Source organism: Pristiophorus japonicus, chromosome 1 (assembly GCF_044704955.1).
Source record: "Pristiophorus japonicus isolate sPriJap1 chromosome 1, sPriJap1.hap1, whole genome shotgun sequence".
NCBI lineage: Eukaryota > Metazoa > Chordata > Chondrichthyes > Pristiophoridae > Pristiophorus > Pristiophorus japonicus.
The window spans coordinates 69,163,325-69,180,466 of record NC_091977.1 but is presented as its reverse complement, the minus strand read 5'-3'; the positions used below and the strand labels follow the sequence as shown (position 1 = coordinate 69,180,466).

Genomic DNA, 17,142 nt, shown 5'->3' with positions numbered 1-17,142 from the left:
ACCACCAAGAACATGGTAGGTGCTATGGGGTGCAAAAAATAATTCACTTACTTTTCCCTGAAACTCCTGAATACTCCTGTCTATTCCCGGGCATTTCCCATTCGCTCCACCATTGGCAGCCTGTGACCCAAGCTCTGAAATTTCCTCTCTTAAACCCTTCAGCTTCTTCACCTCCCTCACCAACTTTAAGAGCTCTTTGACCACACTTTTGGTCATCTCTCCTAATATCTGCTTCTTTGGCTTGGCTTTCACTTTATCTAATAATGTCTCTGTGAAGAACCTTGAGATGATTCCCTACACGAAGCGTGCTATATAAATGGAAGTTGTTATCTCCTATTTATTTAAAATTTGTTTACAATAAAATGAAATTTTTGTGACATTGGAAGCCCAGTTATTAAACCTGAATTAGAAATGCAGGTTGTGGATATTCCAGTTTTTTTTTGGAAATCTTGTCATAGACAGGAGCATTCAGGAGTTTTAGGGAAAAGTAAGTGAATTATTTTTTGTACCCCATAGCACCTACCACTTGCTTGGTGGTTTTGATAATCAAATTCTCTTTTTTGTTTCAGTCCTAGCAAATTTCCAATGTGATTCTGTAATCTAACGCATATTTTCTCATCTACTAAGGACCAGATCACAGGAACCAAACATAATGAAGTGTTAGGAATGTAGTTATTTTAAATTCTAAGCTGAATCTGTATCAAAATTTCTCACAGCAAGCCTAAGCTTACACATTTGCCCTGGAATTGAGTACTACAGTGGGATAGCACACTGTCCTCGCTCTGGGATCTGGATTTGAATCCAGTCCAGACTGGAGATGACTAAAAAAAATGATAAAGACAGAGAAGATCGTATTTGAGAATAAACTAGCAAGAAATACAAAAACAGACAGTAAGAGCTTCTACAGGTATATAAAAAGAAAGCGAGTAGCTAAACATTGATCCCTTGGAGGATGAGACTGGAGAATTAATAATGGGAAACAGGGAAATGGCAGAGACTTTGAACAAATATTTTGTATCGGTCTTCACGGTAGAGGACACTATAAAAACATCCCAATAATTGATAATCAAGGATTATTGGTGGAGGGGGCAGGGGATGACGACACTTAAAACAATCACTATCACTGGAGATAAAGTACTAGGCAAACTAATGGGACTAAAGGTGACCAAGTTTCCTGGACCTGATGATCTGCATCCTAGGGTCTTAAAAGAAGTGGCTGCAGAGATAGTGAATGCATCGGTTGTAATCTACCAAAATTTCCTGAATTCTGGAGAGGTCCCAGCGGACTGGAAAACCGCAAATGTAACACCCCCATTTAAGAAAGGAGAGAGACAGAAAGCAGGAAATTATAGACCAGTTCGCCTAACATCTGTCGTTGGGAAAATGCTGGAGTCCATCATTAAGGAAGTAGTAGCAGGAGATTTAGAAAATCATAATACAGTCAAGCAGAGTCAGCATGGTTTTATGAAAGGGAAACCATATTTAACAAATTTGCTGGAGTTCTTTGACAACGTAACGAGCAGAGTGGATAAAGGGGAATCAGTTGATGTGTATTTGGATTTCCAGAAAGCATTCGATAAGATGCCACTCAAAAGGTTACTGCACAAGAAAAGAGCTCACAGGATTGGGGGTAATATATTTGTGTGGATAGAGGATTGGCAAACCAACAGAAAGTTGAGATAAATGGGGCATTTTCAGGTTGGCAGACTGTAACTAGTGGGGTGCCACAGGGATCAGTGCTGGTGCTTCAACTATTTACAATTTATATTATTAACTTGGATGAAGGACCGAGTGTAATGTAGCCAAATTTTCTGATGATACAAAGATAGGTGGGAAAGCAAGTTGTGAGGAGGATGCAAAGAGTATACAAAGGGATATCGATAGGCTCAGTGAGTGGGTAAAACATTTGGCAGATGGACTATAATGTAGGAAAATGTGAGGTTATCCACTTTGGTAGAAAAAATAAAAAAGCAAATTATTATTTAAATGGTGAACGATTACAAAATGTTGTAATACAGAGGATCTGGAGGTTCTAGTACATGAATCGCAAAAAGTTAGCATGCAGGTACAGCAAGTAATCAGAAAGGCAAATGGAATGTTGGCCTTTATTGCAAGGAGGATGGAGTATAAAAGTAAGGAAGTCGTGCTCCAGATGTACAGGGTGTTGGTAAGACCACACCTGGAGTACTACATAAAGTTTTGGTCTCCTTATTGAAGGAAGGATATACTTGCATTGGAGGACAGTTCAGAGAAGATGCATTAGGTTGATTCCTGAGATGAAGGGGTTGTCTTATGAAGAAAGGTTGAACAGGTTGGGCCTATTCTCATTGGAGTTTAGAAGAATGAGAGGTGATCTATTGAAACGTACAAGATTCTGAGGGGGCTTGACATGGTAGATGCAGAGAGGATGTTTCCCCTCAAGGGGGAATCTAGAACTAGAGGGCATAGTTTCAGAATTAGGGGTCGCCCATTTAAAAAAGAAATGAGGAATTTCTTCTCCGAGGATCGTGAATCTTTGGAATTCTCTACGCCAGAGAGCAGTGGAGACTGGGTCTTTGAATATATTTAAGGTGGAGATAGACAGATTTTTGAATGATAAGGAAGTCAAAGATTATGGGGAGCGGATGGGGAAATGGAGTTGAGGCCAGGATCAGATCAGCCATGATTTATTGAATGGCAGAGCAGGCTCGAGGGGCCAAATGGCCGACTCTTGCTCCTATTTCTTATGTTCTTATGTCTCTTTGCTGTTAAGTCAAATGAGAAAAACATTTTCTAGTGGATGTGGATCTGTGACACAGAACGACTGCCATTTTCAGATAGACCACAAAGATGACTGACGAGGAGGAAATATAAAATGCTTATCAGTGTAGTATGATTATAGCGAACTGCCATAGTATCAAGAAAGTTTTATTTTTTGAATGTATTGTGTGGTACTGACTTGGAGGTGCTGAATGTCAACACTGGGTATGCAAAGTATTTAATTCCCCAACAATGACCTGCCTAATCTGAGCACAGGAATTATCAAACCCATGTAATTCAATTGTGTTAAAAACTGTGGGACTTCAAACGATTGACTGTATTCACGACTGTTGCAAAATATTTTATAAATCGGATTGTTTGACTTTTTCCTTGTTCAAACCGTGTTGAAAGTTTTGAATCAAATGTTCATTTTACAAATTAACAGCCTGTATCCAAAGATTTTCAAACTCTTCTTGGAAGTATTTTTCAGAAGAAATCTGTGTAGAAGGAAAAGGCTGGAACAGTTCAAGGCTGAAGTACATAATAACTTTGAACTTTCCCTGCTAGATACATCGGGCCAGAATATTCTGGTGCTCTTGAACAAATGGAAGATGCCATGAAAGAGTATTACACTTACACTACTGAGCTGATGCCACTGAGTTCACCAAGTATTGGACAGCTTGTGGCCGTCAGTGCGGAAGAGGACTCCTGGTTAAGAGCGCAGATTGTTGCAGTGGAAGGAGCAAAAGTCAAGGTACTGGCAATTATGTTTAGGTCAAAATAATCTGAAAAGTTGGGAATTTTTGTAAAGTAATAACAGTTTATTTAAATCTCAATATCTTCTTTCCAATGAGGGAGATTAGTGTTTCAAATAAATTTTGTTCAAAGGGGAAAGTCGGATCAGGAGAATTTTTAAATGCATCCCCAGGTGATAGCATGATTTCCTGTGGTCAAACAGCTACAGAGTGGTGGTGAGGCCAGTTTGAAGTTGTAATCTCCATCGTTTCTAATGCAGCCGCTCAAAGATGTACATGGCACCTCTATTGTCACCCTGCTCGAGGGTAAGAAAATAAAACGGCAAGCACAAACAATGAAACTGTGTGGGAGACATACATATAAAAAAAAGAAGACTGAGGAATAAGTAGACAGGTAGAGGAAAGCATGCATTTTTTCTCATTATTGTTACTATGAGAACTCTGTTCTAGAATACATTGTGTGTTTCATGGTACAATGCTCCTGTTACAAAGCAACATATGCTTTAATGTGCCATTAGCAATGCCATTGGATATCTTCTATTTTGCAATTCCAAAATGATGTGTGTGTGTGTGTATATATGTATACATGTATATACATATAGTTAACTTGCAGGTACAGCAAGTAACCATGAAGGCAAATGGTACGTTAGCCTTCATTGTAAGGGGGTTGGAGTAAAAGAGTAAGGAGTCTTGCTGCAATTATGTAGGGCTCTGTTGAGACCACACCTGGAGTACTGTGTACAGTTTTGGTCTCCTTACCTAAGGAAGGATATACTTGCCTTAGAGAAAATTCCTGGGATGGAGGGGAATGTTCTATGAGGAGAGATTGAGTAGACTAGGCCTATATTATCTCGAGCTTAGATGAATGACGTGATCTCATTGAAACATATAAAATTCTTATAGGGCTTGACAGGGTAGATGCAGGGAGGATGCTTCTCTTGGCTGGGGAGTCTAGAACCAGGGGTCACAGTCTCAGAATAACGGGTTGGCCATTTAGGACTGAGACGAGGAGAAATTTCTTCACTCAGTGGGTGGTGAATCTTTGGAATTCTCTACCCTAGAGGCTGTAGAGGTTCAGTCCTTGAGTATATTCAAGGCTGTTTGAACTGCAGAGGAGTCTAGGGTTATGAAGAACAGGCAGGAAAGTGGAATTGAGGCCAAGATCAGATTAGCCATGCTCCTATGTCTTATACTCTTATGTTTTTATGGTCTTATTGAATGGCAGAGCAGGCTCGAGGGGCCGTATGCCAGGTGTGGTCTCAACAGAGCCCTACATAATTGTAGGCACACAGCTTCCCGGAGGTCAAATCTGTCAGTGGCACCGACCATATCCGCTCCACTCCCGCGGGGCAATTTCCTACACGGGGCTGAAAGGGGTTGCTGCCAGTTGGAAGGGGGTCGGCGTGTGCCCGACGGAGCAGCAGCAGACCTGTTCTCGCCGCTGCCGGCCCGGGGGCAATTTCGGATGGGTCGGCCCCTCCGTCTCCCCCCGGTCAGTGAGGCCTATCCGCTCCTTTGCCGCCTCTTAGCGGCAGTAATGGGCCTTAAAGATGGGGGCAATTTCAGCCCCAAGGAGACTGCAAAGGGATATAGATAGGTTATAGGTTAAGTGAGTGGGCGAAAATTTGGCAGATGAAGTATAATGTGAGGAGTATTCGGAATAAGGTGGACAAATTAATTGCGCAGATAGCAGTTAACGGATATGATGTAATTGGCATCACGGAGACATGGCTCCAGGGTGACCAAGGCTGGGAACTCAACATCCAAGGATATTCGACATTTAGGAAGGATAGACAGAAAGGAAAACGAGGTGGGGTGGCGTTGCTGGTTAAAGAGGAAATTAATGCAATAGTAAGGAAGGACATTAGATTGGATGATGTGGAATCTGTATGGGTGGAGCTACGGAATACCAAAGGGCAGAAAACGCGAGTGGGAGTTGTGTACAGACCATCAAACAGTAGTAATGAGGATGGGGACAGCATCAAACAAGAAATTAGGGATGCATGCAATAAAGGTACAGCAGTTATCATGGGCAACTTTAATCTACATATTGACTGGGCTAACCAAACTGGTAGCAATGCGGAGGAGGAGGATTTCCTGGAGTGTATTAGGGATGGTTTTCGAGACCAATATGTCGAGGAACCAACTAGAGGACTGGCCATCCTAGACTGGGTGATGTGTAGTGAGAAAGAACTAATTAACAATTTTGTGCGAGGCCCCTTGGGGAAGAATGACCATAATATGGTAGAATTCTTTATTAAGGTGGAGAGTGATACAGTTAGTTCAGAGACGAGGGTCCTGAACTTGGGGAAAGGTAACTTCGATGGTATGAGATGTGAATTGGCTAGAATAGACTGGCGAGTGATACTTAAAGGGTTGACGGTGGATAGGCAATGGCAAACATTTAAAGATCACATGGATGAACTTCATCAATTGTACATCCCTGTCTGGAGTAAAAATAAAACTGGGAAGGGGGCTCAACCGTGGCTAACGAGGCTAAGGATAGTGTTAAATCCAAGGAAGAGGCATATAAGTTGGCCAGAAAAAGCAGCAAACCTGAGGACTGGGAGAATTTTGTAATACAGCAGAGGAGGACAAAGGGTTTAATTAGGAGGGGAAAATAGAGTATGAAAGGAAGCTTGCCAGGAACAGCAAAAAGCTTCGATAGGTATGTGAAGAGAAAAAGATTAGTGAAAACAAACGTAGGTCCCTTGCAGTCAGATTCAGGTGAATTTATAATGGGGAACAAAGAAATGGCGGACCAGTTAAACAAATACTTTGGTTCTGTTTTCACGAAGGAAGACACAAATAACCTTCCGAAAATACTAGGGGACCGAGGGTCTAATGAAAAGGAGGAACTGAAGGATATCCTTATAAAGCGGGAAATTGTGTTGGGGAAATTGATGGGATTGAAGGCAGATAAATCCCCGGGGCCTGATAGTCTGCATCCCAGAGAACTTAAGGAAGTGGCCATAGAAATAGTGGATGCATTGGTGATCATTTTCCAACAGTCTATCAACTCTGGATCAGTTCCTATGGACTGGAGGGTAGCTAATGTAACACCACTGTTTAAAAAAGGAGGGAGAGAGAAAACGGGTAATTATAGACCGGTTAGCCTGACATCAGTTGTGGGGAAAATGTTGGAATCAATTATTAAAGATGAAATAGCAGTGCATTTGGAAAGCAGTGACAGGATCGGTCCAAGTTAGCATGGATTTATGAAAGGGAAATCATGCTTGACAAATCTTCTGGAATCTTTTGAGGATGTAACTAGTAGAGTGGAGAAGGGAGAACCAGTGGATGTGGTGTATTTGCACTTTCACAAGGTCCCACACAAGAGATTGGTGTGCAAAATCAAAGCGCATGGTATTGGGGGTAATGTACTGACGTGGATAGAGAACTGGTTGGCAGACAGGAAACAGAGAGTCGGGATAAACGGGTCCTTTTCAGAATGGCAGGCAGTGACTAGTGGAGTGCCGCAGGGCTCAGTGCTGGGACCCCAGCTCTTTACAATATACGTTAATGATTTAGCTGAAGGAATTGAGTGTAATATCTCCAAGTTTGTCGATGACACTAAACTGAGTGGCGGTGTGAGCTGTGAGGAGGACGCTAAAAGGCTGCAGGGTGAGTGGGCAAATGCATGGCAGATGCAGTATAATGTGGATAAATGTGAGGTTATCCACTTTGGGGGCAAAAACACGGAGGCAGAATATTATCTGAATGGCGGCAGATTAGGAAAGGGGGAGGTGCAACAAGACCTGGGTGTCATGGTTCATTAGTCATTGAAAGTTGGCATGCAGGTACAGCAGGCAGTGAAGAAGGCAAATGGTATATTGGTCTTCATAACTAGGGGATTTGAGTATAGGAGCAGGGAGGTCTTACTGCAGTTGTACAGGGCCTTGGTGAAGCCTCACCTGGAATATTGTGTTCAGTTTTGGTCTCCTAATCGGAGGAAGGACATTCTTGCTATTGAGGGAGTGCAGCAAAGGTTCAACAGACTGATTCCCGGAATGGCGGGACTGACATATGAGGAAAGACTGGATCAACTGGGCCTTTATTATACTGGAGTTTAGAAGGATGAGAGGGGATCTCATAGAAACTTATAAGATTTGACGGGACTGGACAGGTTAGGTGCGGGAAGAATGTTCCCGATGATGAAGTCCAGAACCAGGGGACACAGTCTTAGAATAAGGGGTAGGCCATTTAGGACTGAGATGAGAAGAAACTTTTTCACTCAGAGAGTTGTTAGCCTGTGGAATTCCCTACCGCAGAGAGTTGTTGATGCCAGTTAATTGGATAAATTCAAGAGGGAGTTAGATATGGCCCTTACGGCTAAAGGGATCAAGGGGTATAGAGAGAAAGCAGGAAAGGGGTACTGAGGGAATGATCAGCCGTTATCTTATTGAATGGCAGTGCAGGCTCGAAGGGCCGAATGGCCTACTCCTGCACCTATTTTCTATGTTTCTATCCACTTTGGTAGGAAGAATAGAAAAGCAAAATATTATTTAAATGGAGAGAGACTACAGAATACTGCAGCACAGAGGGATCTGGGAGTCCTTGTACAAGAAATACAAAAAGTTAGCATGTAGGTACAGCAAGTAATTAGGAAAGCAAATTAAATGTGAGCCTCTATTGCAAGGGGGATGGAGTATAAAAGTAGGGAAGTCTTGCTACAACTGTACAGAGCGTTGGTGAGTGCACACCTAGAGTACTGCGTACAGTTTTGGTCACCTTATTTAAGGAGGGATGTACTTGCATTGGAGGCAGTTCAGAGAAAGTTCACTAGGTTGATTCCTGGGATGAAGGGGTTGTCTTATGAAGAAAGGTTGAGCAGGTTGGGCCTATACTCATTGGAGTTTGGAAGAATGAGAGGTGATCTTATTGAAACATATATGATTCTGAAGGGACAGACAGGGTAGATGCTGAGAGGATGTTTCCCCTCGTGGGGGAATCTAGAACTAGGGGGCGTAGTTTCAGAAAAAGGGGTCGCCCATTTAAGATGGAGATGAGGAGGTATTTCTTCTCTGAGGGTTGTGAATCTTTGGAATTCTCTACCCCAGAGAGCTGTGGAAGCTGAGTCATTGAAATATATTCAAGGCTGTTTGAACTACAGAGGAGTTGAGGGTTATGGGGAATAGGCAGGAAAGTGGAATTGAGGCCAAGATCATAGAAACATAGAAAATAGGTGCAGGAGTAGGCCATTCGGCCCTTCGAGCCTGCACCGCCATTCAATGAGTTCATGGCTGAACATGCAACTTCAGTACCCCATTCCTGCTTTCTCACCATACCCCTTGATTCCCCCTAGTAGTAAGGACTACATCAACTCCTTTTTGAATATATTTAATGAATTGGCCTCAACAACTTTCTGTGGTAGAGAATTCCACAGGTTCACCACTCTCTGGGTGAAGAAGTTTCTCCTCATCTCGGTCCTAAATGGCTTACTCCTTAACCTTCGACTGTGACCCCTGGTTCTGGATTTCCCCAACATTGGGAACATTCTTCCTGCATCTAACCTGTCTAAACCCGTCAGAATTTTAGACGTTTCTATGAGATCCCCTCTCATTCTTCTGAACTCCAGTGAATACAAGCCCAGTTGATCCAGTCTTTCTTGATATGTCAGTCCCGCCATCCCAGGAATCAGTCTGGTGAACCTTCGCTGCACTCCCTCAATAGCAAGAATGTCCTTCCTCAAGTTGGGAGACCAAAACTGTACACAATACTCCAGGTGTGGCCTCACCAAGGCCCTGTACAATCAGATCAGCTATGCTCCTATGTCTTATATTCTTATGTTTTTATGATCTTATTGAATGGCAGAGCAGGCTCGAGGGGCCGTATGCCTTACTCCTGCTCCTATTTCTTATGAGGAACTTCAGTTTTGAGGAAAGGTTGGAAAAGCTAGGGCTATTCTCCTTGGAACAGAGAAGGTTAAGAGGTGACCTAATATAGATTTTCAAGATGATGAGAGATTTTGATCGAGTTGGTGGAGAAAAACTATTCCCTCTGGTGAGTGGGTCAATAACCAGCAGTTATAGATTTAAAATCATTGGCAAAAGATCCAGAGGAGAGATGAGAAATGTTTTCACTTAGAGAGTTCCAGATCCCAACAATTCTCCATCTGAAAACGGCTCTGAACAAAAAGTGGGATGTTGAACTAAGCACGACTGCTCTTTCAAAGAGCAAGCACAGGCGTGATGGACCATATATGTATAGCTATAGATATGGATATAGGATATATCCATGTAAATTTTAAAAATTTTAATTGGTAACCAGCTTGCTATGTTTTGAATGTGTGGCTTTGTTCACATTCATTCCTTTTTTGTTTTCTTCTCTCACTTTCCGATCACACATGCATTTAAGGATACATTAGTGTAGTGATTATGATGCTGAACTAGAGTCCCACTATGAGTGAAATTGAAATTAGTAAATGTGGCAACATGAACTCCATGAAAAAATGAGCATGGAAGCTACAATTTTATTCTCAAGGTAACTAAGGGTGGATGCAGCCTTGTCAGCATTGTCCAAATCCTGAGAACAATTCCTATGCTTCCCCTGCTCAATTTTGGACCTGTGGTTAGAAATGTTGTCAACCTTACGAGTAACTGGTGCCGGTCATTCAATACACAGCCGGACTGACCAAGTGGCATGACCGCGGCACAGGACACGACAACGACACACCCAGCCCAGTCAACCTTGCAAAGTCCCTCGCCAACATCTGGGGACTTGTGCCAAAATTGGGAGAGCTGTCCCACAGACTAGTCAAACAACAGCCTGACATAGTCAGACTTACCCACCACACCTTTCAGCCAATGTCCCAGACTCCTCCATCACCATCCCTGGGTATGTCCTCTCCCATCGGCAGGACAGACCCATCAGGGGTGGTGGCACAGTGATATACAATTGAGAGGGAGTGGCTCTGGGAGTTCTCAACATTGACTCCAGACCCCATGAAGTCTCATGGCTTCACCTTGGGCAAGGAAACCTCCTGCTGATTATCATCTACTGCCCTCCCTCAGCTGATGAATTGGTACTCCTCCATGTTGAACACCACTTGGAAGAAACACTGAGAGTAGCAAGGGCACAGAATGAACTCTTCAATGTCCACAATTGAACCAAGAGCTGGCTGAATCCTGGAGGACATAGCTGCCAGACTGGGCCTGCGACAGGTGGTGAGAGAACCAACGAGGGAAAAAACCTCTTTGACCTCGTCCTCACAAATCTACCTGTCGCAGATGCATCTGTCCATGACAGCATTGATAGCAGTGACCACCACACAGCCATTGTGGAAACGAAGTCCCGTCTTCACACTGAGGATATCCTCCATCATGTTGTGTGGCACTACCACCGTGCTAAATGGGATAGATTCAGAATAGATCTACCAGCTCAAAACTGGGCATCCATGAGACTCTCTAGTCCATCAGCAGTAGCAGAACTGTATCGAGCACAATCTGTAACCTCATGGCCCGGAATATCCCTCACTCTACCATTACCATCAAAACAGGGGACCAACCCTGGTTCAATAAGGAGTGTAGAAGAGCATGCCAGGAGCAGCACCAGGCATTGCTAAAAATGAGGTGCCAACCTGGGAAAGCTGCAACACAGGACTACATGCATGCTTAAAAAGCGGAACCAGCATGCTAGAGACAGGGATAAGTGATCCCACAATCAACGGATCAGATCAAAGCTCTGCATCTTGCCACATCCAGTTGTGAATGATGGTGGACCATTAAACAACTAACAGGAGGAAGAAGCACCATGAATATCCCCATCCTCAATGATGGTGGAGCCCAGCAATGAGTGTGTAAAAGACAAGGCTGAAGCATTTTAACCATCTGCAGCCAGAAGTGCCAAATGGATGATCCATATCGGCCTCCTCCTGAGGTTCCCACCATCACAGAAGCCAGTCTTCAGCCAATTCGATTCACTCCACGTGATATCAAGAAACAGCTGAGCACATTGGATACAGCGAAGGCTATGGGCCCCAACAACATCCCAGCTGTCATGCTGTCGAAGACTTGTGCTCCAGAACTAGCCGTGCCTCTAGCCAAATTGTTCCAGTACAGCTACAACACTGGCATCTATCCGGCAATGTGGAAACTGCTCAGGTATGTCCTGTGGTTGTGGTGGTTGGAGGTCATTTATCACAACCACAGTACATCGCTGCTGGAGTTCCTCAGGGCAGTGTCCTAAGCCCAACCATCTTCAGCTGCTTCATCAATAAACTTCCTCCATCATAAGGTCAGAAGTAGGGATGTTCACTGATGATTGCAATGTTCAGTTCCATTTGCAACTGCCCAGATAATGGAGCAGTCCATGCCTGCATGCAGCAAGACCTGGGCGACATTCAGGCTTGGGCTGATAAGTGGCAAGTAACATTCGCGCAACATAAGTGCCAGGCAATGACTATCTCCAACAAGCGAGAGTCCAACCACCGCCCCATGACATTCAACGGCATTACCATCGCCGAATCCCCCACCATCAACATCTTGGGGTCACCATTTACCAGAAACTCAACTGGACCAGCCACATAAATACTGTGGCAACAAGAGAAGGTCAGAGGCTGGGTATTCTGCGGCAAGTGTCTCGCCTCCTAATTCCCCAAAGCCTTTCTGCCATCTCCAAGGCACAAGTCAGGAGTGTGATGGAATACTCTCCACTCGCCTAGATGAGTGCAGCTCCAACAACATTCAAGAAGCTCAACACCATCCAGGGCAGAGCAGCCCACTTGATTGGCGCTCCATCTACCACCTTAAACATTCACTCTCTCTACCACTAGCGCACCGTGGCTACAGTGTGTACCATCTACAAGATGCACTGCAGCAACTCGCCAAGGCTTCTTCAGCAGCCCCTCCCAAACCTGTGACCTCTACCACCTAGAAGGACAAGGGCAGCAGGCGCATGGGAACACCTTCAGCTGCAAGTTCCCCTCCAAGTTACACACCGTCCTGACTTGGAAGTATATTGCCGTTCCTTCATTGTCATTGGGTCAAAATCCTGGAACTCCCTCTCTAATAACACTGTAGGAGTACCTTCACCACACAGACTGCAGCGGTTCAAGAAGGCGGCTTACCACTACCTTCTCGAGGGCAATTCGGGATGGGCAATAAATGCTGGCCTTGCCAGTGATGCCCACATCCTATGAAAAAAAAAAATTTTTAAAAGGAGCTCTGTAATCATTCATCTTTAGTCGTCTTAGAATATTATATACGTTCCATAATAACACTTGCTCAAACCGCGTGCCATCTACATATTCGCCTTCAGCTGGTCAGAGAGTAGACGTTGCCCATTTTTTTTAATCAATGCTTAAATCTTATCCAAATTGCTTCTGCTATCTCCTTTAATAACTTTTCAGCTTACCAATAATATCACTTTGTCTGGTAGGTGTTTTTTTCTTTCTATTTTATAACTTTTTAATGTAGGAAAGCTGTACCTTTTTAAATTTATGAATTTGAAATCGGAAATTTTATCCATTATTTAAAAGAAATTCTTCTTGATGACAGTGGATTTATGTTCAGACGACTTTGCACACTTCAAGAATTGCAGAGGCATTCTCTAATCTTGCCCTGGAACTGATTGAAAAGGAAATCCACCTCTTGTACAGGTGATCACTTCTGAGTTGCAGTTCCTGACTCTGTGGAGGAATCAATCTGTAGTGATTTGGCAAAGCAATCTGTTGAAACAGGAATCCGTTCTGCCAATGACCTATTGCACTTGCATGATACCTTTTAATATAGAAAATGGCTCGAGGTGCTTACATGGTGGGGGACGGAATTGGGGAGGGGAAATAGGGGGGAAAAGATAAGTTGTATAAAGTAGCAGCTATGGTGCAAGAGTTAGAAGAGGTGACCAAATGGTTGGTTGAAAAGATTGTTTTGAGTGATTTTTACGGTGGAGAGAGCTTTAGGCAGGGAGTTTGAGGGAATGTCCAAGTTGGCTAAAGGCATTGTCACCAATGGCGGGAAGGGGTGTACACAGAGCTCCAGTTGGAGGAGTGAAAGATGCATGATCGAATGCAACACTAGAGGAGACGTTTAGAAATATATGGCAGTACATAAGTAAAACATGCTAGCGGGATGCTGATCAGAGTATCTGTCAAGATTGTGAAACATCGGAATCTATGGCAGACCAGAGATGTTGGCTTATTGGGCATACTAATAAATTTCATGTGAATGGCATGAGATATACACAGAGCAAATGGGTTACAATGTTTGCACTGAGTAAATAATAATAATGTACACCTAGCCTTTCATGTCGGTCATAGCTACTGTTGCCTCTGAGTCGGAAGGCCATGGAATCAAGTCCTATTCCAGAGGCTTGAACACACAATCTAGGCTAAGTGACTGACCGTTGTGCACTATACCTCCTCCTCTTCCTCTTCTCTACCTGTCCAGCCTTTGACACAATTGACCACACCATCCTCTCTAACACCTCCCCAACATTGTCTAGCTGAGTGGGACTTCCCTCGCCTGGTTCCAATCTTATCTATCCAGTTGTAGCCAGATAATTCCCTGCAATAGCTTCTCTTCCCACCCCTGCACCGTTACCTCTGGAGCCCACAAGAGATCTATCCTTGGCCCACTCCTATTTATCATCGACATGTTGCCTCTTGGCAACATCACCCGAAAATACAATGTCAGGTTCCACATGTACAGTGATGACAGCCAGCTCTCTACCCCTCCACCGTGTTGTCAAACTGCTTGTCCAACATGGATGAGCCGAAATTTTCTCCAGTTTAAAAATAGGGAAGACTGAAGTAATTGCCTTCGGTCCCCATCATAAACTCTGTCGTCTAGCCACCAATTCCATTTCCTTCCCTGGCCACTGTCTCGGGCTGAACCAAACTGTTCGCAATCTCAGCATTCTATTTGATCAAGAGCTGAGCTTCCGACCCCACATTCTGTCCATTGCAAAAACCATCTACTTCCACCTCATAACATCAACTGATTCTGACCCTGCCCCTCAGCTCATCTGCTGAAATCCTCATCCATACTTTTGTTACCTCCAGACTTGACTATTCCGATGCTCTGCTGGTTGGCCTCCCATCTTCCACCCTCCATGAACGCAAGCTCATCCAAAACTTGGCTGCCCATATCATAACTCGCGCCAAGTCCCACTCATTTTCCACCCCTGCGCTCACTGACCTACAGTGGCACCTGGTCCAGCAACGCCTCAATTTTAAAAATCACATCTTATGTGTCCAAATATTTCCATGGCCTCACCCCTCCCTATCTCTGTAATTTCCTAGAATTCTGCATTCCTCCATCTCTGGCCTCTGTGCATACCCCACTTCCTTCGCCCCACCATTGGCAGCTCTGCCGCCAACCAACTAGGATGCAAGTTCTGGAATTCCCTCCCTAAACCTCTCCATCTTTAAGACGCTCCTTAAAACCTATCTCTTTCACCAAGCTTTTGATCCCCTATCATCAAGTCTCCTTCTTTGGCTCCGTCAATTTTTGTCTGATTACACTCCTGTGAAGTGCCTTGGGACTAAAGGTGCTATGTAAATGCAAGTTTTTGTTGTTGTAGGCTGATACTTCAGTGCAGGACTGAGGGGATTCTGCATTGGAGACGCGAAGAAAGAGGGCATCCTGAGGATCATTGGTGGGGGGGCGGAGAGAGGAACGGGGCCGGTCGGAGGTCATTGGTGGGGGGGCGGAGAGAGGAACGGGGCCAGTCTGAGGGTCATTGGTGGGGGGCGGAGAGAGGAACGGGGCCAGTCTGAGGGTCATTGGTGAGGGGCGGAGAGAGGAACGGGGCCGGTCTGAGGGTCATTGGTGGGGGGCGGAGAGAGGAACGGGGCCGGTCTGAGGGTCATTGGTGGGGGGCGGAGAGAGGAACGGGGCCGGTCTGAGGGTCATTGGTGAGGGGCGGAGAGAGGAACGGGGCCGGTCTGAGGGTCATTGGTGGGGGGGGCGGAGAGAGGAACGGGGCCAGTCTGAGGGTCATTGGTGGGGGGCGGAGAGAGAAATGGGGCCGGGATGAGGGTCATTGATGGAGTTGGAGAGTCCGGGCAGGCAATCGGAGGCCTTGTGGTGGGTCTCCTATCACGGGTGCTGGGTTAGGACCCTGGTTCCAGGAGGTCGGTGTAAAGGCACTTACTTCCCGAAGTCTTTGCCTTGCTGTAGCATAGTGCTATATTCCTAAAATAAAAATTGAAAATACACAGCAGGTCAGTTAGCATCTGAAAAGAGAAAAGACATTTCCGTGTATACCCTTCATCAGAATAGAAGATAAGCAAGCTTTTTAGTACAGGAGGAAAATAGGTGGGAGTAAAAGAGAAATCAACACCAGCCAATCACATAGGAGTAATTAATGGGTTTAATGACCTGCAAACAACCAAGTTGGTTGCTATAAAAGGTCATCAAACCGTCATATCTTTACAGTTTATAGCTATTGACCTGTGTATTTCCAGCATTTACAGTTTTTTGATTATTATATATTCCTGCTCTGTGCAATTTTGAGGGGTTTTTTGCATTTCAAAAATCATAAATGGAACCATAATCACCACAAATCTATTGGCAACATCAGTATTTTTCTTCCAGGTGCTCTTCGTGGATCACGGATTTAATGAGGTTGTTGACAAGACTAAGCTGTACAAGTTAGATGGAAGATTTTCCTCCTTGTCCTTTCAGGCTGCAAAATGCAAACTAGCAGGCAAGTAAAACTAGTTTTACATCTTGATGAAAGGGACTTTACAGCTTGCCTCCTGCTCTCATGTAGACTTCAAGGCCAAAATCTAAAATTAGCTTTTCTTGCCCATTCACTTAAATCATACTATTTTTCAACTGCAAAACCATTTCACATTTTTTTAAATATATACTGATCAATACATATTATAAAATAACATGGAAGTTGCAAGGTACTAACTCAGCATCCATAATGTGCTGATCATAAACAATTCAAAACTTGAAAGTTTATGATGTCCTGGATACTTTGATTAAGCACAGCTGTGACTCCCGTCTACTCTGTTACAGGGAAACTCGAGGCATTTCCTTTGCATGTAGTGGTTCTGTATTGGAATCAGTGAGGAGGAGGAGACTGGTTTCTCTTTGACCTAGATCAGTGATGTGATCAATGATAAATTTAATTCTAATTATGAGAAACAAAAACGCCTCTTGCCAGCAAAGAGCAGGCATTGTTTGTGAGGACAACAAAAAAACAATGTTACTGATTTGTTCAACCTGCGCATACAAATAATGACTGTTATCCAAACTTTGTCATCCTCGACTCCGATGGACTGTCGAAGAAGAAGAATTGAGTTCAGCCTTTGTAGTCACATAAGTGTGTTTTTCTTTGGCATTATAAGGCATTATACTGCAACTCCACCACCATTATTTTGCCATCTACATATGTTCATTCTGTTATCACCAGTAGCATTTATTTAGTTCCATCCAGTTATATGACAGTTTTTATTACTTTAGTCCCTTTTGCAAATTTTTGCCAATTTAAGTTAATGATGTTGACTTAATTTATTTTTCACAAAATGTTTTAGTTATATTGGCTGATGACATTCTTGCCTATCCCCAATTGACTCATCAGCATTGGTCTATGCTAGCAGCCAGATTTAAGATGTTCATGCCTGCCATCAGTGATACTACTAAACTTGAAAAACATGGGAACTTTGTCACAATTCTGTGCTGGCAATTTGAAG

At 43.9% G+C, this 17,142-nt stretch overlaps 1 protein-coding gene across 4 annotated transcripts in view; it reads left to right on the top strand.

Annotated features, from left to right (window-relative positions):
• The window catches only part of LOC139264414 (tudor domain-containing protein 7-like), a 184,458-nt gene that overhangs the window by 118,318 nt on the left and 48,998 nt on the right, over nt 1-17,142 (top strand). For all 4 annotated transcript variants that reach the window (XM_070880846.1, XM_070880856.1, XM_070880838.1 and 1 more), the window contains 2 exons: nt 3,307-3,493; nt 16,034-16,145. In XM_070880846.1, coding sequence (XP_070736947.1) covers nt 3,307-3,493; nt 16,034-16,145 — 299 coding nt within the window. The remainder of the gene's footprint in view (nt 1-3,306; nt 3,494-16,033; nt 16,146-17,142) is intronic.